General features: G+C 51.2%; 8 protein-coding genes across 8 annotated transcripts; 5 read left to right on the top strand and 3 right to left on the bottom strand.

Annotated features, from left to right (window-relative positions):
- Positions 1–184: 184 nt before the first annotated feature.
- BROUX77_007657 (uncharacterized protein) lies at positions 185–1,274 on the top strand (the record flags this gene model as incomplete). Its single annotated transcript, XM_073752776.1, has 2 exons — positions 185–702; positions 767–1,274. 2 exons carry the CDS (start codon positions 185–187, stop codon positions 1,272–1,274), a joined length of 1,026 nt encoding a protein of 341 aa, XP_073601950.1.
- Positions 1,275–1,440: 166 nt separating this feature from the next.
- Positions 1,441–2,747, bottom strand: BROUX77_007656 (uncharacterized protein; the record flags this gene model as incomplete). The annotated part of the gene is made up of 2 exons (XM_073752775.1): positions 1,441–2,493; positions 2,556–2,747. 2 exons carry the CDS (start codon positions 2,745–2,747, stop codon positions 1,441–1,443), a joined length of 1,245 nt encoding a protein of 414 aa, XP_073601949.1.
- A 1,811-nt stretch (positions 2,748–4,558) lies between these two features.
- On the top strand, positions 4,559–6,284 carry BROUX77_007655 (uncharacterized protein; the record flags this gene model as incomplete). Its single annotated transcript, XM_073752773.1, has 3 exons — positions 4,559–4,862; positions 4,935–5,307; positions 5,372–6,284. 3 exons carry the CDS (start codon positions 4,559–4,561, stop codon positions 6,282–6,284), a joined length of 1,590 nt encoding a protein of 529 aa, XP_073601948.1.
- Positions 6,285–6,939: 655 nt separating this feature from the next.
- BROUX77_007654 (uncharacterized protein) lies at positions 6,940–7,588 on the top strand (the record flags this gene model as incomplete). Its single annotated transcript, XM_073752772.1, has 4 exons — positions 6,940–6,948; positions 7,077–7,151; positions 7,250–7,320; positions 7,516–7,588. 4 exons carry the CDS (start codon positions 6,940–6,942, stop codon positions 7,586–7,588), a joined length of 228 nt encoding a protein of 75 aa, XP_073601947.1.
- An 813-nt stretch (positions 7,589–8,401) lies between these two features.
- BROUX77_007653 (uncharacterized protein) lies at positions 8,402–11,370 on the bottom strand (the record flags this gene model as incomplete). Its single annotated transcript, XM_073752771.1, has 2 exons — positions 8,402–11,021; positions 11,105–11,370. The coding sequence occupies 2 exons, from the start codon at positions 11,368–11,370 to the stop codon at positions 8,402–8,404; spliced, it is 2,886 nt and encodes a 961-aa protein (XP_073601946.1).
- A 569-nt stretch (positions 11,371–11,939) lies between these two features.
- BROUX77_007652 (uncharacterized protein) lies at positions 11,940–12,369 on the top strand (the record flags this gene model as incomplete). Its single annotated transcript, XM_073752770.1, has 4 exons — positions 11,940–11,975; positions 12,060–12,118; positions 12,175–12,261; positions 12,321–12,369. 4 exons carry the CDS (start codon positions 11,940–11,942, stop codon positions 12,367–12,369), a joined length of 231 nt encoding a protein of 76 aa, XP_073601945.1.
- Positions 12,370–15,673: 3,304 nt separating this feature from the next.
- On the top strand, positions 15,674–18,237 carry BROUX77_007651 (uncharacterized protein; the record flags this gene model as incomplete). The annotated part of the gene is made up of 7 exons (XM_073752769.1): positions 15,674–15,741; positions 15,863–16,067; positions 16,129–16,227; positions 16,313–16,426; positions 16,489–16,639; positions 16,709–17,096; positions 17,178–18,237. 7 exons carry the CDS (start codon positions 15,674–15,676, stop codon positions 18,235–18,237), a joined length of 2,085 nt encoding a protein of 694 aa, XP_073601944.1.
- Positions 18,238–18,656: 419 nt separating this feature from the next.
- Positions 18,657–19,821, bottom strand: BROUX77_007650 (uncharacterized protein; the record flags this gene model as incomplete). Its single annotated transcript, XM_073752768.1, has 3 exons — positions 18,657–18,965; positions 19,031–19,464; positions 19,524–19,821. 3 exons carry the CDS (start codon positions 19,819–19,821, stop codon positions 18,657–18,659), a joined length of 1,041 nt encoding a protein of 346 aa, XP_073601943.1.
- Positions 19,822–21,800: the final 1,979 nt, after the last annotated feature.

Genomic DNA, 21,800 nt, shown 5'->3' with positions numbered 1-21,800 from the left:
ATGTTCTGCCGGTTTAGCACGAAACAGGCTGAATTAATGGTAAAAGAAGAGCGGATAATTTCGGTAGTTCTTGGTGTAGTGGTGGCGGCAGATATAAAGACAGCGGTCAAAGCCTGCGGCTATCCCCAACTTTGCCCTGTCCACCACCCGCCGAAACACGCCAACCGCCACAACCACAACAAACATGGCATCCATTTCCACTCTGCCTCTGGGCGCCATTATCCAGTCGATCCACATATCTGGGCTCAACGTTGTGCAAGGCTTCGACACGCCCGAGCAGTACCAGCAGCACAACAGCCCGTATTTTGGCGAGACAATTGGCCGCGTGGCTAACCGCATCAAGGGCGCCTGCATCGCCTCGCTCAACGGCCAGCGCCATGCGCTCGCGCCCAACAACGCGCCCAACAGCCTGCACGGCGGCACTACCGGCTGGGGCAAGAAGCTGTGGGCGCGCGTCGCGTGTCCTGCCGCGCCGCGCAAGATCCCCGGCGTCGGCCCGCTGGAGCGCCCCGAGACCGTCGTGTATAGCTTGACGAGCGACGATGGCGACGAGGGGTTCCCAGGCGCTGTGGAGGTTCGCGTGATTTACACGTCGGGCCTGCAGAGAGTCGAGGGCCGCGAGGTCACGGTGCTGGCGATGGAGTATCAGGCTGAGTTGACGGGTGGCGCGGAAGAGACTGTTATCAACATGACCAACCATTCGTAAATGCCCCTGCCGCAATGGCCCTCGCAAGCAAGCAAGTCTCTAGGAACTAACATCGTGCAGATACTTCAACCTGGCTGGCGCGCCCACCATCGAGGGCACGCAGGTGACGCTATCCACCGACCAGCACCTGCCCATGGACGCCACGGGGATCCCGACCTCGGGCCCGACAGCGCACAGCGAAGTCCGCGCCCACGTGCCGTTCACGCTGGGTGCCTCGTCGCCTCGCCTCGACGACTGTTTTGTGTTAGATGCGACGGCGGCGGCAGGCAGCGTGCCGCTGGACACGCGCGCAGAGCCGCTGCGCCTGCTTGTCGCCGCGCGCCACCCGGCGTCGGGCGTCAGCCTGCAGGTGCTCTCGACCGAGCCGGCCTTCCAGTTCTACACGGGCGAGTACGTCCGTGTGCCGCCGGTTGGCGGGCTGCCGGCGCGCGGTGCGAGGAGCGGGTTCTGCTGTGAGCCTGGGCGGTTTGTGAATGCGGTCAACGAGGAGGCGTGGCGCGCGCAGGTCGTCCTTGGCAAAGGGCAGACGTTTGGGGCGCGGACGGTCTATCGGGCGTGGAAGGACTGATGCAATGGGCGGGGACATGGTGGTATATTAAATATTAAGCAAATGACAGCAAGGGTCTTTTGTTTTGTTTTGAAGGAATAACTATTTCATGTGTTGTAACAAGAGACGCTGAAAATTATGTTGCTTGATGAGGCTTTCCCTTGAAGCGTATTGATGGCGGGCAGAATCAGTCGCTATATCCATCACTATCATCAACAGGCGCACGTTTGCGCTGGCGTGAGGCCGTGGCCTTTTTCTTCTTCTTGGGCGCTTCTTCTTCGCTTTCATCGGACATGGCATCGGGCTCATCGCTCTCCTCAGCACTGGAGACGGCATCAGAGCCGCTATCATCGCCATAGTCCTCATTGTCATCGTCGTCATCGCCGTCGTCATCATCATCGGTGTTTACTTGCTTGGAAGCGCCTCGCCTTTTCGGCTTTTCCTCGTCCCCTTCCTCGTCGCCGCCTTCTTCGTCACTCTCATCACTCAGGCCTTCAATCACCTGTTTCTCAATCTTGAGGCTCTTGGGCGCGGCTCGGCGTGACGCGCGAGTTGAGCGGGCGCCGTCTTTGGACGCACCCCATGTCTGGGTCATATCCTGGACAGCCTGGAGATCTGCCATGAGCTCGCGCTGCTCCTTGATCTCCTTGGCCCGGGCATCGCTGAAGCGGCCTGTCATACCACAGTCACGGAGCATATCCTTCAGGTGTCGGATTTTGGCCTTGTCATCGCCGCCACACGACTTGAGTTCGACACCCCAAATTTTTCGCACGCCGCATTTGCCGAGCTGTTGCTGAAGTTTCTTGATTTCTTGCTGGTCTGCAGACTGGGTCGCTGATGGCTTCTGGCGCGTGGGTTTTGGCTTTGGATCAGACTTGGACTTGGCCTTGGAGCCGCGCTTCGGAACAGGAGGCTCATCGACAACGGAAGACATGTCGCTTTCATCGCCAGAGTCATCCTTCTCGGTCTTGTGTTCTTCAGGCGCGTTGGATTTGGCATCTTCATTACCAGAGGCTGTATCCGAAAGCTCGGGGACTGATAGGTCGGCTTCTGATCCTGATTCACTACTTGAGCCGCCAGATTTTGAGGTCTTGGTGGTAGTCTTCTTGGTGCGCTTCCTGTCAGGCTCGGAATCGGTACTAGCTTTGCGCTTGTTATTTTTGCTGGGCTTTTTGGACGGTTCCTCTTCAGACTCCTCGGGGTTCTCGCCAACTTCACTCTCCTCATCCGAGAGTTTCTCCTGTATAGTCTTGTTTAGTATTTCTTTTTTTACACACAAGGCCAGTACGTTTGGATGCTTACCACCAGGGTCTTTACGAGATCGCGGCTTTTGCGGTTCCATTCAGGGCTTTTGAGAAAGCCAGAGTCTAGACCAAGCTTATTTTCGACTGCCTCGCGGACTCCATTAACGGTGATCTCATCGCGGTTGCGTTTCCAAAGATCTTTGACAGCGGCGCCCAGCTCAGCTTCGATGGTTTCGTCGGTCGGCGTCATGGTGGCGGCGACTGAGAGGAAGAAGAAGAAAAAAAAGAACGACCAAAGGGGAGAGGAAAATTTTCAGGTCAGAAGATATTAGGCGGATATAGCAAAAGAATACAGGAAGTGCCAAATTCAGACAACTTCGAGTCAGGAAAGCAGCAGTTGCCTCACAATGCATTCACGATGAACAACCAATGCAAGGGTTTGTGTTTGTTAGACGCGTCGTGTGTGGGGGCTTGCTAAAAAAGCTATTCTATTATCTATTTGGCAGCCTTTAATGTGGACCCGAAAATGGCTCGCATGTGGATGAGTGATTGGGTTTGAGTTTTTTGAGTTGAGTTGAAGCTGATGGCATCTGAAGCACGAATCACGACTCCCGCATGTGAATGAATGAGGGGACAAAACGAGGCCAGTCGAGTCTCGATTGGGCTCTTAGTCATGACATCATTTCCGAGTCTTGGTGTTGGTACCTCAGATGGTGGGCAAAGGATGAGGATGCATGAAAAAAAAAAAAAAACATGGCTGTGTGATAAGCGCTCGAAAGCGTGTAAAAGAGAAGAAAGAGGACTCTGGATACTCGCTCGTGAAATGCGTCCGGATATTTGCCGCGAAATAGGCCGTAAAGAGCCCGTAGAGACTACCATGGCTATGGGGTAAGGTTTTGCAGGCGACGATGGAAGCGCATAGAAGGCCGGCTGAGGCCTCTGTGTGTGTATTCTTTACATGGGGAACGGCGCACTGATAGTTAGTGTCTTTGGCGTTGTTGATGGGATGGGCCTTTGTTTCCATTGTTAGCAGGGATTGGAATAATCAATTGAACACGCATACTTTTCTCTTCTCATGACGGCCGGGGTGGGAGAGGGTTCCCATTGTGCCGTCTCGACGAGCATCTTCATGCAAGGACAGACAGACAGTGCATAGCTACTTGTGTATACTCGGGCTTCTATACCTACACACACATGTGTCTCTGGCTGTCTGATGTAAACTCGGCTCTTATACCGCTGCACTGAACTGCATGGCCTGGCCCTTCCACACCCAGCAACCTTGACGCCGTACCGTGCTTTTTGACTCTGGCGCCGTCTCGGCCCTTTTGGCTCAGCACTGTTTTGATTTTTTTTCTCTTCTGTAGGCCTGGACCTCAGCATCTCAGGCCTAGGCGAAGGATAACTATGTAACTGGAAGCTTGTTCATCCTGTGTCTTCTCGTAGTGACCCGGCCTGTCGTCTTGTCTTTATCGTCGACAGCAGTGGCAAGCAAGCCAATCCGCGATTCTGCAAAGCCCCAAGCTTGCACAATAGACGGCGGCCAAGTCGGATTTCGCCGAGAGGGTTGGTTGTGTTGTCGTCGTCGTCGTCGTCTCTTTTCTTTTCTTTTTCTTTTTCGCCGGCCCAGAAAAATAAGCCGGCCGTCTACAACGCCCAGCCAAGTTTAGGCCTTGTCCGCTTTGGGCCAAAAATACCCCGCCATTTCAGAAAAAGAAAGAACTAGGTTCCTGCCGATTTTTCGACTGAAGCTTAATCGACATCATACATGCAAAGTAGTTGCAAGCAGACTACAATAAGCTTGCTAGTTGCTGTTTCGCCGCAAGCTCTCCTTCCATTTCTTCTTGCACCTCCTCCCTCTGTCTGAATCTTTGTTTCTACCCCAACCCACCAACCCTGCTATCCTCCCATTTCTTCCGCCTCTATTTCTATTTCCATCTCCATCTCCATCTCATCTCGCTTGCTTGCTGGTCAACTGTCGCCTTGTTTCTCGCTTCTTCCTCAATCCCGTTCCCATCCCCGCGCCCACCACCCACCGCCCACATCTCCGATCTACCCCACATCATGCCCAACTCCGCTGCCGATCAGCCGCCCCCGGGCCGCCTGCTGTTGCTCTCCAACCGTCTGCCCATCACCATCAAGAAGAGCGAGGATGGCGGCTATTCTTTCTCAATGTCTTCGGGTGGTCTCGTCACTGGTCTTAGTGGCCTGTCCAAGACGACTAGCTTCCAGTGGTATGGCTGGCCTGGTCTAGAGGTCCCCGAGGAGGACGCTGCGACTATGCGCAGCCAGCTCAAGGAACAGTACTCTGCGCACCCCGTCTTCATCGACGACGAGCTCGCCGACCGCCACTACAACGGTTTTGCCAGTGAGTTGACCCGGCGCAATTTCTCATACACAAGCCTCGAATTCGACTAACATGTGACGTCCCCTTCCACAGACTCCATCCTCTGGCCTTTGTTCCACTACCACCCCGGCGAGATCACCTTTGATGAGAGTGCTTGGGCTGCCTACCGTGAAGTCAACCGCCTGTTTGCCAAGGCTGTGGTTGCTGATGTCCAGGACGGAGATCTTATTTGGGTCCACGACTACCATCTGATGCTGCTGCCTGAGATGCTGCGCGAGGAGCTGGGCAACACGCGCAAAAACGTCAAAATCGGCTTTTTCCTGCACACTCCTTTCCCCAGCTCCGAAATCTACCGCATTCTGCCCGTCCGTGAAGCTCTGCTCCGCGGAGTCCTTCACTGCGACCTAATCGGCTTCCACACCTACGACTATGCTCGTCACTTCCTGAGCAGCTGCTCTCGTATCTTGTGAGTCGAATCTTCCCTTGTCATATGCCAGGAAACCCGACATCTAATGGTTTACCCTTCTTAGATCCACCCCTACTACCCCTAGCGGAGTGGACTACAATGGCCACTTTGTTTCTGTCGGTGCTTTCCCCATCGGTATTGACCCCGAGAAGTTTGTCGAGGGCCTCGAGCGGCCTACGGTCAAGGACCGTATTGCTGCGCTTTCCCGCAAGTTTGACGGCGTCAAGTTGATTGTTGGTGTCGATCGTCTCGACTACATCAAGGGCGTGCCTCAGAAGCTGCATGCCATGGAGGTCTTCCTCGAAGAGCACCCCGAGTGGGTAGGCAAGATTGTGCTTGTCCAGGTGGCTGTCCCGTCGCGCCAGGATGTCGAAGAGTACCAGAATTTGCGCGCAGTTGTCAACGAGCTGGTCGGACGCATCAACGGCCGCTTCGGCACTATCGAGTTCATGCCCATTCACTTCCTGCATCAGAGCGTGTCATTCGATGAGCTCACGGCCCTGTACCGCATGTCGGATGTCTGCCTGGTTTCGTCGACGCGTGATGGCATGAACCTGGTGTCATACGAGTACATTGCCACGCAGAGAGACCGCCATGGTGTCATGATCCTCTCCGAGTTTACCGGTGCTGCGCAGAGCTTGAACGGGAGTCTGATTGTGAACCCCTGGAACACGGACGAACTTGCCAATGCCATCCACGAGGCCGTGGTCATGTCGCCCGAGGCCAGAAAGGCAAACTACCAGAAGCTGGAAAAGTACGTGTTCAAGTGCACCAGCGCGTGGTGGGGTGCCACCTTTGTCAACGAGCTGACTCGTTGCGTGGGAGAGGTTCCCAAAAGCTACCGCAACGTTGGCGGCGAAGTGGTGACGACCAGCGTTCCCGTGTCTTCGTCAACTCTGGTGCCGAATTCAGCCCTGGCTCAGAGCATTTCTCCCATTGAGGAGAAGGCTGCTGAAGAGGCTGTGGCTGAGAGTTGAGATGGGGGAAGGTGAGCTAGGAGGAGAAAAGGTGGTAGAGTATTGCGTGTGTGAGCGCGGGTATTTTACTGTGCTGTTTTTGGAGATGGCTTTTTATTGAGTCGGAGAGTGTGTGCAATGGGATATATATCATGATCATGGCCAAAAAAAAAGGTAGCCCAAGTGTTTGTTTTGTTATTTAAATTGTAACTGCATATTTGAATCTTTCAGTCATAGACTTGACTACAGAACTGACTCTGACTAACGGGCGAGTTGGTGGTGATTATTGCTCATTGTATGTACATATGCATAGAGTCATGATAAAGCGCTCATCCCGGCGGGTGGTTTGGTTTCCTTTGGTGGGTCTGTAGGCCCTATATTCTGGTGGCACTTGTTTCTGTATTACAGCGCCAACCCTCTGAATATAGCGCCCTGTTTTCTGCAGCACCCCCGTGCAGACCCCGTTATCACTGCACTTTTTTGTGGCACAAAGACTTTTGCCATGTGATCCTATCAAGTTACTTTTTTTTGCCCTTTTATTTTTCTCCCACTTAAACCCAGTTCTGCATCACCCAGTCCCGATCCAGCTTCTCGCCTTTCTTTTTGCCCTGCCACCAGCTGTTTGACTACTGCTCTCTTCTATTCCTCTCTTTTTCTAGTTATAAACACAACGAAAATGGGCAATGTACGGCTCTCCGAGCGCTGCCGGCCGCCGCGGGCCCCCCTCGCTCGCCCGCTCCCGACCATCCCATGATACACCCGCCCATGACCATGAATCGCTAACATTCTGGCTTCTCTTGCCGGCAACTGTAGGGTGCTAAGGCTCAGCAGAAGCGCGAGCGCGCTGCCAAGGATGGAAAGGGCGCTGCCAAGTCGCAGCTGAAGGCGGTGAGTCGTGCCATCTCTATCTCCGTCTCTATGCCAGAAGAAGAGACGCAAGTGACCCGAGGACAGCGGCTAACCAGCAAATGTTTCCTGCCGGCCAGAACGCCCAGGCCTGCAATATCCAGTGCACTATCTGCAAGTCGACTTTCCTCCAGACCATTGCAAAGACTATGTAAGCCAGACCCCCTCCAATGGCTGATTTACACGTGATAATCAACTACACTCGTCACCTTCCTCCCCGCGCCGGAACGGGCTCGGTTCCCTTTCCCATGGTCGATGCAGGGCGGGGATGATCTTCGTCTACCCACAAATCCATCTGCCTCGCGCCAAGCCGTCACTAATAACCCTGTTTCTTTCGTCTCTGTAGGCTTGAGCAGCACGCTTCCAACAAGCACAACAACAAGACTTTTACGGATTGCTTCCCCAACTACACCAAATAACCGCTTTCTTCCAAGGCCTGGCCCAGCCCTCGCCGGGGGTCAGACCAATGCCTCTCTCGAGACTGGCGGAGGCGGATTGGGGGGGGGTTTCTAGAATAGAGGGATAGACTTGGCGTGTGACTTGTGCCGGGGTTATCGCGCACACTATTTTAATCCGCAGTTTGCACAGAACTGGACTGGAAATGTCGTGGCGCTGGTTATTGTGGTTGGTTGGGTGTTAGAGTTGCTTGAATTAGAAATGTGATGTTCCAGATCTACATTGTAGTACAAATTATGATTCACTTTCCTCGTGTGGGTTGACTCCTGTCCTACTTGCGGGGCAAAATACGGAATATACGTCGTACGGTGCTAGGTGCAAGATAATGGTCAGGGAGTCAGTTGGTTCAGTCGTGGTTCTATTCTCTCCTTCTCCAGCCTCGTTCCATCTATCGTGAAAGCTATATACAAAGTGGGGTAGCACCAGGCTGTGCTCACGTGACCGCTACCCAGTGCGCATACCGTGTAGTTACGGTGTGATGTTCCGATACCTCGAATCCCAAACCCTATTTCCATGTGCAAGTATCACCGCCATTGCTTATGTGTGCATGTAGAGAGATCAGGGCCCAAGTATCCATGACGTAACTATGTGAGTGCTTCATCGATGTATTATAAACCAGCAAGAAAACAAACTAAATAGTAGTCCAAAACCGAACTACACAATCAATGCAACCGTGCTCCGTTTCCCATCCCAAACTAAAACAAAAAAAATAAAAAAAGGCGATTCTTGCTTTTTCTGAGGCTTGTACAACTATATGCGAGGTGCATTGCGTTGTTCTACGACGGCCCAGTGGGCTTGTTCGCTAGTAGAGCGGCAACCTTGAAGAAGACATCTTCCATGGGAGCCATGGCGTAGGCCGGTGCCGCATCGAAAATGTCTGACAGCTGGTGTTGGTTGATGATAGCTGGGTGGGAGCTGGATTCCTCGTCCATGTCAACGTCCATGGCATCGGCCACGTCGACATCCATCTTGTCGTCTTTGTCTTCAACCGGCTTCTCTTCCTCGTCCTCATCGTCGCTAGCCTCAAGTATCGTGACCCCGTTAGCACTCTCCTCGGCCGCCTGGAGTTGCATTTCATCCAGGGAGCGAGCCACAACCAAGGCGCTGTCGTTGGTGGGCTGAGAAACAGTGAACACCTGTGCCTCGTCGTCTAGCACCAGGAAGCCGCTGGTGTGGGGCTCGGCGGAGGCCGTAAGAGCGGCAACACGGCTCTCAAAGTGGTGGGCCAGCAGGGGCTCCATGTTGTTGGGGCTAAAGACAAGAAGCTCCGAGCCTGCAGTCTGGCGGAAGGTCACGGCGAAGTGACGTGACACGCGGTCAATGGCTAGGTTGGCTGCACCACTGGCAGCATCGAGGTTTAGGGTCTTAACTAGAGGCAACCCGTACACCAGGGAGTCGGCAACCATGTCAAACACACGCAGGTCATGCGACAGGACAATCACATAAGGACCAAGTAGCTGCAGGCCATGCAGCGAGCCGCGCCAGAGGTCGTCCCATGAATAGCGCACCTGGCCAGTGTGAGCATCAATGACGTAGACGCTGCCCTCGTCATCAGCACCAAAGGCAGCCACGAGGCAAGACCCATCGTCGGCGAACGACAGCCGTCCCTCGACGCGGGAATTATCGGCGTTGCCCATGTTCGCAATGCTCTGGCGGTGGTTGATAGTGACGGCAATGTCACAGATCCACGTATGTAGCTCCTTGCCTCGGTCGTCCTTGATAGCAAGGCCGTCGCGCTGGCGCGGCCGCGGCTTCCAAATGCGCACAACACCGTCACGTCCGAGGGTTGCGAAGCGGGCGTTTTGGGGATCCGCGGCAAGGTCGAGAACACTCTCGGGGTGTCTGGTCTCGTGGGGCGTGTTGATGCGAGATACGAGCGACAGCGGGGCATCTTGGCTGTCTTCGCCGGCAGTTTCAGCATCCCAAATCTTGAGGAAAATCTCACGGCGGTCTTGGCATAGCTCCGAGTCTTCTTCGCTCGCGCCCAGGTCGGTTTGGCTGTTTGGGGGAGGCATCCATTCGTCAATAGTAGCCAGCCACTTGCCGTCACAAGAAAAGGCCATGTGCTTAATCTCGGGATCAACAATAGACCCGCCTGAAGGCGTGGTGTTGTTGGCCGTTAGGGAAGTGCGAGCAATGGCCTGTTTTCCGACGCTACGCATGTTGGCAAGATCAACAGATTGCAAGTAGGGTTTAGAGCCGTTGCGCGAGGCCTGCAGACCATCACCGACGCAGAGGTACAACCTCTCAGGGGCAGCGGGGTTCAGGGCTACCACCAGGTTGATGTCATCCACCTTGTAGTTTTCTCCAATGCGAGGGACAAGGTGGTCCTTGAGGACATTGGATGTGTAGACAGCAGACTGGATGCCAGAAACGTAGGCAGTAGGCTCCAGCTGAGCCGATGACAAGACCATGACAGAGTTGTCATCCAGGTGAACGGCATAAGCGGCGCCAGACGCGGAGACTACAATGTTTTCGACAATACCAGTCAAATGAGGCAAGAAACTCTGCTTGTTGGTATCTAGCTGCCACAGAACGAGCGTGTGCTCAGAACCACCCGAGACCAGATAGTTGCCATCACGAGACCATTTGAGCGAGTGCACTGCACGACGATGCCAGTGCATCTTCTTGGGCTGCAGAGTCTCCTTGGGGCCCTTGGTGACAGCATCCATCGCCTGGAGACGGGCTAGGATATCGTTGTAGCAGTAGATGGGACCACGAGCGCAACCAATGGCAATATCGACTGATTTGCGCTGTTGCTGCTGCTGTTGTTTAGGTCCCTTCTTGGAGCGCGAGGTCTGCACGATGCGGGCATGAGTCGCAGTGATGATGTCGTCGCAAGCAAACGTGTAAAAGTCGTACATCAAGTCATCCAGGCTAGCCAGCTCGAGCGTCTGCGGGCTGCCCACGTAGAAGTGTTTGTTGGCCGAGGCATAGACCAGGCCAATCTCTGGGAGAGTCTCCATGCTGTGCAGCTTGGACATGTCTGGGGCCAACTCGAGCAGAGCCTTGAGAAACTTGAGTTGGCCGTCGTAGGCCGATATCCGCGTTTGCGTGTCGTGCGAGGGGGCCTCGGATACCAAGACCACCTCCGTCTGAGACTTCTTTGCAGCGCTGGCACCAACGGAAACTAGCAACGTAGAGAGGCCGTTGGCGGTGCCCGACGCAGTTGTGGTTGTAATGACGTTCAAGCTTTCCGCCTCGCCAGTCCAGTTGACTTTGGAAACGAGACCATTGGAGCAGGCAACCCACACCATGGACGGGTCGGTTAAGCATTGGCGGAGACCCACAATGCTCGAGTGTCTATCGGAGGAGGGCGTAGGGATGCGGCGGACAAGGAGGGAATCGACGGTGGAGTAGACCTGGATCGAGCAAGTGTACGGGACAATGAGAAATCTGGGAGGGAGAAACAACGTGTTAGTTGGCTTAGAGACCTCTGAAGCGCCCGTGCTTGCTGCTTCGACAGGAGCAAGTCCTACCTCTGGTCCTCGGTCAAGATGGGATCAACATCGACCATTCTGCCACCGGCGGCCTTGGAAACAACCCATTCCGACTGCACCGGTGAGCTAGCAACGGTTTCGCTGGGAGCGCCATTGGCAGCGGCCACTTCAGCGACTTTGTCGGCAACCAATGTGCGATCGACAATCGACCCAGAAGTAACCGGGCGCTGGCGCTTGGTTTGTGCCTTGGATTCGCCCAAGTGCTTGCGCTTCAGCGTGGTGGCGGGTACGGCAGAGCCTGCCATTGTGTCGGTTTTGCGGTGTGCTAAAAGATGCTGGCGGCTTCGAATAGCAGCGTCAACGGGATAGTGCGACTGTTCAGAGAAACAACAACTGCGGACGCGCTGTGAAGGCGTGTTGTTGGTTTGTGATAGCTCCTCAGTTGTGTTAGCAGAGTTGGCCAATCTTTCGCAGACGAATATACAGGCGATGAGTTCGACGGGTGAAAGCGCCTCTTTAAGTTTGTCAAAACTCTGCCAGATATCAGCGAGGGCTTTACTTTGAAATATGCCTGGAAAATATGCGAAGTTCGCGAAACCAGCCAGATCCTCGCCTTGGAGTCTCGAGAAAAAAAAGTTCGTCGATTTTTTGGCCCAGTAAAAAAAATACATCCCCACTATCTTGATAAGATAAGCGGGTAAACCCCGGTAGAGTCGATAAGGCGCCATTGAATCCATAACCTCATCGCGACAACTTTTTTTTTTCCCAGTGTTTAGGACCACGAATACTATCGGCGTCGTCGCAAATCGCTTCAAGCAATCCACAGCATTCCACTCAACATCTCGTCCTTGTTAATCGCATCCGACCTTTCATAATGATTATTCCCATTCGTTGCTTCTCATGTGGCAAGGTTAGTCTCGCGCCTACAATAGACAACTATCGATCTGGCCTTGTGGAGGCGTGGAGCATGTAGCTAACTGTTCATCTTCTCTAGGTCACTGGCGATCTTTGGGAGCGCTACCTTGACCTGATCCACGAAGGCGTCAACGATGGGTGAGGAAAAACTCCCTGCGCTCAACCACGAGTTATGGCTCACTAACAATACTCAGCGACGCCATGGACCAGCTCGGTCTGAACCGCTACTGCTGCCGCCGGATGATCATGACCCACGTCGATCTGATTGAGAAGCTCCTCAAGTTCGTCTTTTCTTCTACATTCTCTCCCTGTGGCCATGCCATACTGACCCGATGCCTAGGTACACTCCCGATGGCCGTGACGCTAAGAAAAGTCAGCTGGCTCCTTAGAGCCGCCAACACATACACTCGGCGCATCTATGTATCATTTCATATCCTCAATCCCGGACAAATAATGGCAACGACAAACGCGACATCAGAATGCGCTGCCTACATGTGCTTCTAAGCGATTTCGATACTGCATCGGGGTGGTGGAGATATTTTACATGGTACAGAATGTGCCAATGATACATCTGCAATTTTAGCTTGGGTACTTCGGTTTGGGGGCGTTCTGTGGTTATTTGCTTTGTTTTTTTTCTCTTATAATCAACTATACACACTTTGTTTTGTGTTGATGAACTTGATCACGTAGTTGGATTCACATATGAGGCGCATGTAGCATCTGCACGGAAGATTAGTTGGCCTTCTACCGAGTCTCTGCTCTCTGTCACAGAGACATGGCCAGTAACGACCCTAGGTATAACCAAACCTGTATCACACATCAAGGTGCCATTTGACCCCTCAAGAGTTTCGAAGTCTTCAACAACTCGACAAACTCGCCATAGCGAGACTCATCTAGCTGTCGGCAGCCACCCATTCATTTTCGTTGGCAAGCCTGCCTCACGGCCGCTACTTAAACACCGATGATGTCTCAATAGCTCAAGTCTCTAGTCAATGTGACCTCAGTAGAGCTTAGAACTGGTCGTCACTCTATTGCTATTTTTACAAGTGCCACACAACGCCGAGGCCGACGCCGACGCTAACCAACTGTGCCCTTGGATCTTGATACTTGACTGGTGTAAGACGCTTATAACTATGCAACCGGCAGCTGTTAAATCACATACACTGTTCTCCAAGAATTCCGCGTCTGTGATTCCGCTAAGCGCTGTTGTAAAGCGGAACTTTCAGCGATGAGTAAGGGCCAAGGCAAGGGAGGAAAAAGAAACAGCTGATGAATAATACAAGTAAGTAGCATATGGATGTAATACTGCTCGCTGTTACCGGGTGGTTAGAAGTCTGCTCAACGGCAAAGTGTGCATACAACGGAAGCACGACGTCAACGCTTAGCCTATTATGACAGTTCACTTGTACAAGATGTCAACTTTTCCTTTTTGCAGTCTTCTACAAGTGGCAGATCGGAGTTCTAAATCCAGGTGACTAGCTAACCAATGGGAGTATACATGGCATTCTCGCCTACTCTCGCATCTAGTCTGCTTCTAGTTTGTTTCCAAGAAGTGACATATGGAGAACTCCCAGCGCTTGCCATGGCCTTGTGATTGGCTGGGATTCTGCTCAAAACCTTGTTCAAGTAGGCCGAAATCCTCCCTTGAGAGAAACCGGCAGCCGGCCAAAGGCTAGAAGTAGGGGAAATGATAGCATCGAAGAGTTTAGAAGTTCAGCTAGCTTATAAGTCTCACCACCAGGCGCTTGTCATGGCCCTAACCTTGTGTCCTCAGGCATTACAAGAGTTAGCCAGCTAGTTACTATCAGCATAACTACCTTTTGCAACTAGACTTTGTGTTCGGACTTCATGGCTTTGAAAACCACAAGGTGCTAGCTTTGATCTGACAGGGATGAGCTTGGAGTCTTCCGATTGGCCGGTTCTAAGCGCTGGACCCATGAACAGAGTGACTTGGTCTATTGTGACAACAGTATTTTGTTAGCAAAAGATGAAAAAAAAAGGGGAGGCAGTGAGCCCATGCTGCCAGCCCAAGTATTTTAGAGTTTTCCATCTTATTTGATTTGAGCTTCGTCAAAAGATCCAGGAAGATGTCGTTAGGGTTTGCCGCTAGGGTCAAGCACTTAAACGGAAAAAATACTCGGCTAGGGTCTAGGGTCTGAAATCCACCGTGATACCATCAAACCGTCAAAACCAACGGCAAGAGCTGTCGCTGTCAATGACGCAAGCCCCTTCCTCATGTTGTTCTGGTGGGAGTCATCTTGTGATCTTGTGAAAACTCTGATCTCTATAGCCTCTGTGGAGCTGGCCACTGCCTTGTATTCTCTTCTTCTACTCTCACGCAATAGCTGCATGGTGGTTTGGAATCACAAACTAGCTACATAGCTAACTAACTAGTTATTTATGTAGTTATGTATGTACATACATAATGCTACAGAGCCAAGACAATGCCCAATGCCCCGCAACAGACTCATTGGCCCTTATCAACCAAGACCGCCGAACGAAAAGATGCTGACCCGACCATTTAGCTTCACCTCTCCAAGACACTCGAAAGGGCCTTTCCACATCTGCCCCGAACAAGATATCTGTCTCCATCCAGGGAGGCGGGAGTTGATCACCCACTGCTGCTCGCACCAGATCTCTGCATGGCCATCCTCGTAACCCTGGCCCAGTCCTGTCAAGCCCACCCCACCTAGAGATCGACGTGCTGGGACCTGGATGTTCTCTCCCCTCTTCTCATGCAACATGAGAAGGTCTGCTTGGCTAGGCCTGGACTTGGGATTTTCTTCCTTTCCACGGCTGCTCTCTGCTAACCGCACTTGATGCGTCTTCTCTCTCTTTTCTCGCCCTGGCTGTCCATGTCCTAAAAGAGCAGAGTGGGATCCTACACTGGGAACCAAGTCAAAGCAGTGCTGCAACTTACGCGCCATTCTTTCTGCCCCAAGCTTCTCCATTCTTTCTTTAGCTCTCTTAGTCTTTTCCTGCAGCTTCGGTCTTTTTATCTTCTTCTTCCCCCCCATTTTCTCTTTGGCCCTAGAGAGACCCTCGTTCATGCCTTTCCTTCTCTTGGGTGTCTCCCCACGGCTTTCTTCCCTCATCGTCTGCCAGACAAGGTCCAAGTTGATGGTTCCAAGGTCATCACACGGCCAACCGACCTCATCCTCAACCTCCTTTCTCCTTTGTTGTTTCTTCCGTTGACCAGGCTATGAAAGTTAGCCTCTCTTTGGCCAACGGCAACCTCAACTGCGACCGCTCTTTGTCATTTTATACCGACCGTCAGCCCAGCAAAGGCGAGCCTACTGAGACCGTCTAGCCTTCAGCCTACAGCCCGCTTGTCATACTAGGATACTCTCAACTTTTGTCGCATTGAGTCTTTCCGACCAAATTCATGAGAAGCAAATCGTCCCAGTGCTGTAATACATCGACATACCAAACTAATTGGTATCTGACTACACCACAAGTTTTTTGCCTGCTACAACTTAGAACAACGTTTTTTGGGTAAACTAAACAAGACGTTATCTCTAATACTCGGCGCTGCAAAGTAACAAAGCATAGCTATAGCCTATGCTACTCTTGCAACCTGCGCATACATCCCGACCTGCCCATTACTAGCATTTACTTTCTAACTGCTAATATACTGGTACCATCTTCGACTTTCTCTTTACTACCATCCACGCCACCAATTCTCTCCAACTAATGGCTCTTGAAAACCCGATTCAGCCCACTTCGGGCGATTTTATATCGGTATTGCCACGGACTAATATGTACGGCCTCATTTCCTATTCTTAATTACTTATCTAACACTCTATGCTTGTGGCTATCTGCGCAATGTATTTCAGAGTTAAACGTCTATGGATATCGTTCTGACTTTTTCGACAACAACAGCCCTCTCAAGAACTTGTCTAACTCCCATAGTATTCGAGAAAGTCCCTTACAAAGGATCCCTGCACATTTTGATCTCATGAGTCCCAGTGACGCTGTTGGGCCTTCGCCTGTGACTTCGAACGGAACCGCAAGCACCGAAATAGAAGATGAGGAGGCTGAAGAATATCAGTCACAACACTTTCAAACGGTAGCAGAGTATCCTCAGGTACATAATCAGCGGAACTTTTCCAATTTGTGGCATCAGACTAACTCCATACTGTGTTTAGCTCACCATGCTGGAAACAAACATACCAGAAAGTATGCGCCTATCAGGAGCAGAAGAGTCTATCTCTGTAATTCACGCACCGCAAGGTTTCATGGACTGGGTAAGAGTCATTTCGATTGCAACGATAAAATATAAACTTCTAAGATTCAAGTTTTGAACCAAAGCTAACCCCTTCTTATCAAAAGCCTGGCAAAGAAACGGCACAGGCAAACTTGGAGTCAACAACACAAGGGCCAGAAAGAGATGATGATTCAAATGCCTCAATCCATTCAAACCAACAAGGAGAGCTCAGAGCCCAGGTATGAATTTTTATTACTTCCTGTACCTATTGTTCTGTTTTGACTAACCTTGTGTTATTGAGACTGCTGAGAGTATGAATCCCCCGCCATTGATGACCAACATCAAACCAGTTCGGTACAACATTGATGATGGTACACCACGAGCACAAGATCTGCCGAGGGACTTTTCCGACACTTCCCGTGGCCGCCCTAAAAGTAGCAGTAGCTTGGAAAGTAAGTGTGTCCGATGTTGGTGACAACCTGGCGAAAATATGGCTGCTAACCACCAGTCTCTATCCATAGAGATTGTAGAGATTGAGGATGGCGATGACAACGGGACCAACCACCGTACACAGGAGATTGTACACTCCCGTGATGAGATTGATGCCTTAACCATTGCCCTCCAAGAGTGCTGGACCCTTTGCAACACCTTGTCAAACCTGAGCAAAATCCACCGAGCCAGAGCTTTTAACCGTTCAGAAACACCAGATGCCCATGAAAAGGCATGGAAATGTTGCTGGAAGCTTTGTCAAACTCTTTACGCAAACTACGACGAAAGCGCCAAGTCTCCTCAGGTTGACAAAACTCTGGAGCTTTGTCGCGAGTTTTGTCAATCATTGTTTGACATTAGACTTCGCCCCGACGATGTTGGCGACTCCGTTTTGCGTGTTAGTTTTGAGTTAAACAACCAGTAAGTCCATTGTTTTGTTAGACTAAGCTCCCGTCATCTCTACCCCTGTTCAACACTAACCATAAACCTTATCAACTATAGTTTGTTCAGCTCTCAAGACTACCGCACTCTACCTGAGGCTTTCCGCGAACGAACTCTCGAATTTTACGTAACGCTTTGCCATCGACTCATGAAGCAACGAGTCGAGCTTACAAAAGAAGCCGATTCTTTGCTACGGGCATGCTGGTCACTAGCAGAAATGCTCTTCAGCCTACGCCAAAAAACACATCAGAGATCTACCAATGACGTAGTTGACATACTTGAGTCTGCGATCCAAGCTTGCTGGCAGCTATGTGACATTTTCCGTGAAGGGTGGACTTCAATTCGTCCCCGTCGAAATACACCCCTTCCACAGCAAGCAAGTTTCTTTTCCCTTCAGTCGGAATCTGTCGAGCGCAACATTCCCGAGCGAACTGAAAGCCGCACCTCTAATCGATCCAAAATGTCGAAGCGCGAATCGGTTCTAAATGATCACCGGATACTCCCACCGCCTCCAGAAACCCCTGTCACAGAGTTTGACGAAACTCCATTGTCTCCTGATTTGGAATCACCAGTACAAAGACATCCCAATATCATGGTTCTTGGTGGAACGCCAAATGAAGGTAGTCGCAATGGCCGATGGTCTAGTAGTGCCTCTAACATGTCCGGGCCCTCGCAAAGCACGGCCAAAGCCTCGGTTACGGCCCCCACACCTTCACAAGCCGAGGACCATCACGTAGCTCGAATCAAGGTTATGATCCTCAAGCTAGCGGTCTTCGCAGGCTTCAATCGAGATGCCACTGACGGTAAGGCGGGCGTCATCAAACTTCAATCGTTTGTGATGGGTCTGGACAATAATCACTTTGGCTCTACCTCAAAGGAGATAGATTTATGCCAAAACTACAAGCGGCTCGTAGTTGGTGATCTTGCTCTGCCAAAGTTTGGACTCCTTCCGCCTCGTGGTAAGAGAGTCACGGCGCCTGAAATGGCAAAGTCTGTGAGTGTTATGATTCGTCGCTCTTCTCAGTATGAATTCCTTCGAGATTTGTACTGCGAGCTTTTCAGCTTTATGCCCGAGGAGGTGGAGATGAAGAGCAAAAGCACGCTTAGCATTTTTGTTTAATAGCGTTGTTATACCAAGCCTGATTTAATTCGGTTTATCTTGGAGTTTTCATTGTTTTATTTGCATTTTGTCAATCTCATTGTGCATCATGAATATGCTTTGTTCTTTCAGCTTGTGCTTAGTTTTTGGTTGATCACATTGTGTTTTTTTACATAGTTAACCAGCCTGCCTTTGAACTCATTCCTGTTTTGTTTTGTTTACGTCAACTTTCTAGATGCCTTCATCAGTTCAAGTAAATATTGCAACTCTATCACCACGAGAAAATAACACACTCTTTTCTTGTTGAAGCACCCAAAGAAGCTTTGCGGGTTGTTCTGCTTTGTGTAACATGTGATAGTTATATCGCAACTGAAACTGAACTGCAAGTTTTCCGGATCAGAAGACAGCTGTATTACCTAACCCCGAGCAATGGCTGCTTCTTATTTGCATCTAAACACTCCCCACCAGCACCGAGTCCGAGCACCTCCACATTCCTCATCACCATCATCATCATCATGGCCCCAATCATCGTGTTGGTCCAGTTCACCTTCCTCGACGCATTCAAGCGGCCGCTCTCCACTTGCCATCAGAGAACGAAACTTTCTTGTCAAGCCCACGGTCGCTTGGTCTCGCTGCGGCGCCATGACCACGACTGCTACATCAGCATCGAGCGACAAGTGCTGCGATATAGCGTGGTAGAGCAGGTCGGGCTGTACGTCATCGTACAGAGAATCAGCAGCAAGAATAATCTGTCAGACGGTAGTTAGTACGAGTTCGCGTCACGATCAACTGCATGCCTTTCTGTGTCGTCTACCTTGTACGCATGATGCGTTCCAAATAAATCTTGATCAAACTCATCTTCTGAGCCCCATGTCAACACTCCAGTCACAAGCGAGCCGCCAAGAGCCTCGACGGCCGCGGAGTTGGCCTCGGCGTTGCAGAGGAGGTTGGGCACGATATCCGGCAGGTCGCTCAGCACGACGCGTGTCTGCCACGTTGCAGCAGCGGCAATGCCCAAAAGACCTGTTCCCGAGCCAAGTTCCAGCACAGACGGAGGTGTCGGCGCCTTGAATAGATCCGAGATGACGCCAGAAGCCAGCCTGGGGAGGTCCAGAGCCAGCAGGTAGGACGATCCCCATGTCTTGTGGCCAAGGGAGTCACCTGTGAATGCAGGCTCTCGGATGGAGAGTTCAAGGGTGCCGTCTCCTATGTCGGGAAAGGGCCAGCAGCGCGTCATGGTTCTCATGGCTTGTGAGGCAAGTTAGTTTGCAATGCCAGTTCTCCAACAGACGCAGAATTCAACGTACCTGCACGGCCTGAACGCTCAGAGATTCGCTTGCAAGCCTCGTCCCATACCACCTCCCTCTCTTCATCACTCTCAAGCCACATGAGTGGGCTCTTGATGATACTAGACAGGTATATCGCAATCTCTTGTGAGTGCTGGTGCGAGTTCATCCGGCGTCCTGTCTGCATCTTGTCCTGTTTCGAGGCAGTTCCACGAATCCAAGCTTTCGGCTGGATCTCCAGCGACTGCAGGCACAGCAGGAGGCCGTCGAAAGAAGGTTTCTGCCAGAGTTGGGGGAGGTCCAAGACAGACTCTATCATTCTGCTCAAAGAGATGTGTTCTGCTGTATCGAACTGCCGGTATAAGGTCTGCAGAGGCCTGTGGGCGATCGGGTACAACGTCGCGCAGCGTTCGTGGTCAAGATCTCAAGCTGTCACTATACACTAATTATTCTCCTGTAAAGGAGCCAGATTCACGGCAAAAGAGCCATCGTGAGCCAACTAACAAACGGAACAGGGGAATTTTCAAAACGGGCCAGAGAAAAACGACAACACGTCGGCGTCTCCCCCTCTGCGCTCCCCTAACCATCACTCCTAGTGCAAGATCCCAAAACCTGCTATGCATGTATCGAGGATATTCGCTTTCCTAGTACAGAGCGGGTCTTTTTTTGGACTCACCGCCTTATCGTTCTGCCGGCGACTCGGACCCACCTACAACGACCAGTCTGGAGCACAAAAAGCTTTTTTTCTTGCCCGCCTCTTTGCAAGCACGAACTCTTTCTTCCTTTTTTTTTTTTCTCGTCAACCCTGTCCTCTTCAACGCTGCGTTTCCATGCTACAAACAGAGATGTCCGTCTTCGTACACGTCTCATAGAGATGGAGAGGCCTTCGGGTCTTTCTTTTCTCATACTGGCATTGGAGAAATTCGGAGTAATCTCTTCACCCATACAAAAAACAAGCTCTGTCCCAGCTCTAACGGTCATGCTTTGGGTCTCCAAAATATGGCTGGCCGAGTCTGGCGATGTGAACTGCCCGTGAGGGCCTGGCGTGACACCACGTCTGCAATTGGCATCAGAAAAGCAGGACCGCGGGGCCGGGACTGGCGCCGGTGGCAGCCCGCTTCCTTTCGGGGGGTCGTGGCCCATATCGGAGTCTGGTTCTGTTTCTGCCCTGTGTGTTTCCTCTGGGAGAGCCTTTGCGAAGATCCGTGTGAGAGCACTTGAGTGCGATACGCAGCATACAATGAGTCCGGGCACTTGTGCTGGGACTTGGAGTATAATTCGATTCCGATTACTCTGCTGAGGGCAGGGTTCACCCTTTTTTTTTCTCATGTGAGTACTACCACCTCCTCTAGTGCGAAGCTGGAACCATTTGGCAGCGCTGTGCAGAGCTCTACTAACAATGACATAATTGGATACACACCTGGGTTTTCCGAGCTAGGAACAGGGACACTCGACAGGACATTCCACCACAGGCCTTCCTTGGCTTGCGCCATGCCGCATTTAGCCCCGATCTACGACACTAAACCGGTCGATGAAAAATACAGGTGAGACATTGTGTTGTATGTGACTATAAAAGGTTCAAACACGGATATAAGGGATAGCAAGAAGCCTCCCATTCCTTGATCAGGGACCTGTTCCAAGAAGAAAGAAAGTCTTTGAAGAAAAATCAAATCGTAGTTCAAAAGAGTTCACGACTTGGAAGAAAATCAACCACTGAAAAAAAAATAGACAAAAAACATTGAAGAAATAAAACACTGTGCTTTTTACTTAGATGCAATCATAGTTCCATATAACAAATCATTGAAAGCTAGATTCATTTCATGAATGTTTGACCAAAATAATACTTCAAATTTTAAAGATAGCAAGACACCAACGAGCAATCTCGACAACAAATAGAGAGCCAACGACATGAAGAGAAACGGGAGAACAAACCAAATATTCGCTATGCAAAATAAATGTAGAGGGTAGATGGGTAGTGAACAGCCAAGTATGGGAAAGAAATGGACGGCAAAGGCTTGTTTGCAGAAGGGGTAGGGAGGGTTTATCAGAGCTAATAAAAAGAGAGAAGAGCAAAACAGCCCAAAAAAAAACAACAAGATGACAACGGCGGAAAGCAAAAGGTAGAGAGAGAGAGAGGGGGGGGAGAGAAAAAAAACACACATACGCACACAGACACAAGCCAAACGAGGGGGAGACATCATGCAACGTCTCAATGCGTTGATGTAAACAATAATCGACGTATCTTCATGGGATAAACAATGTAAAGAGAAGAAAAAAAACAAAAACAATGAAGACGGT

Source organism: Berkeleyomyces rouxiae (assembly GCF_048999995.1).
Source record: "Berkeleyomyces rouxiae strain 22BRR77 chromosome Unknown BrBRR77_ptg000012l, whole genome shotgun sequence".
Lineage (NCBI taxonomy): Eukaryota > Fungi > Ascomycota > Sordariomycetes > Microascales > Ceratocystidaceae > Berkeleyomyces > Berkeleyomyces rouxiae.
This window is presented reverse-complemented; position numbering and strand designations above follow the sequence as displayed.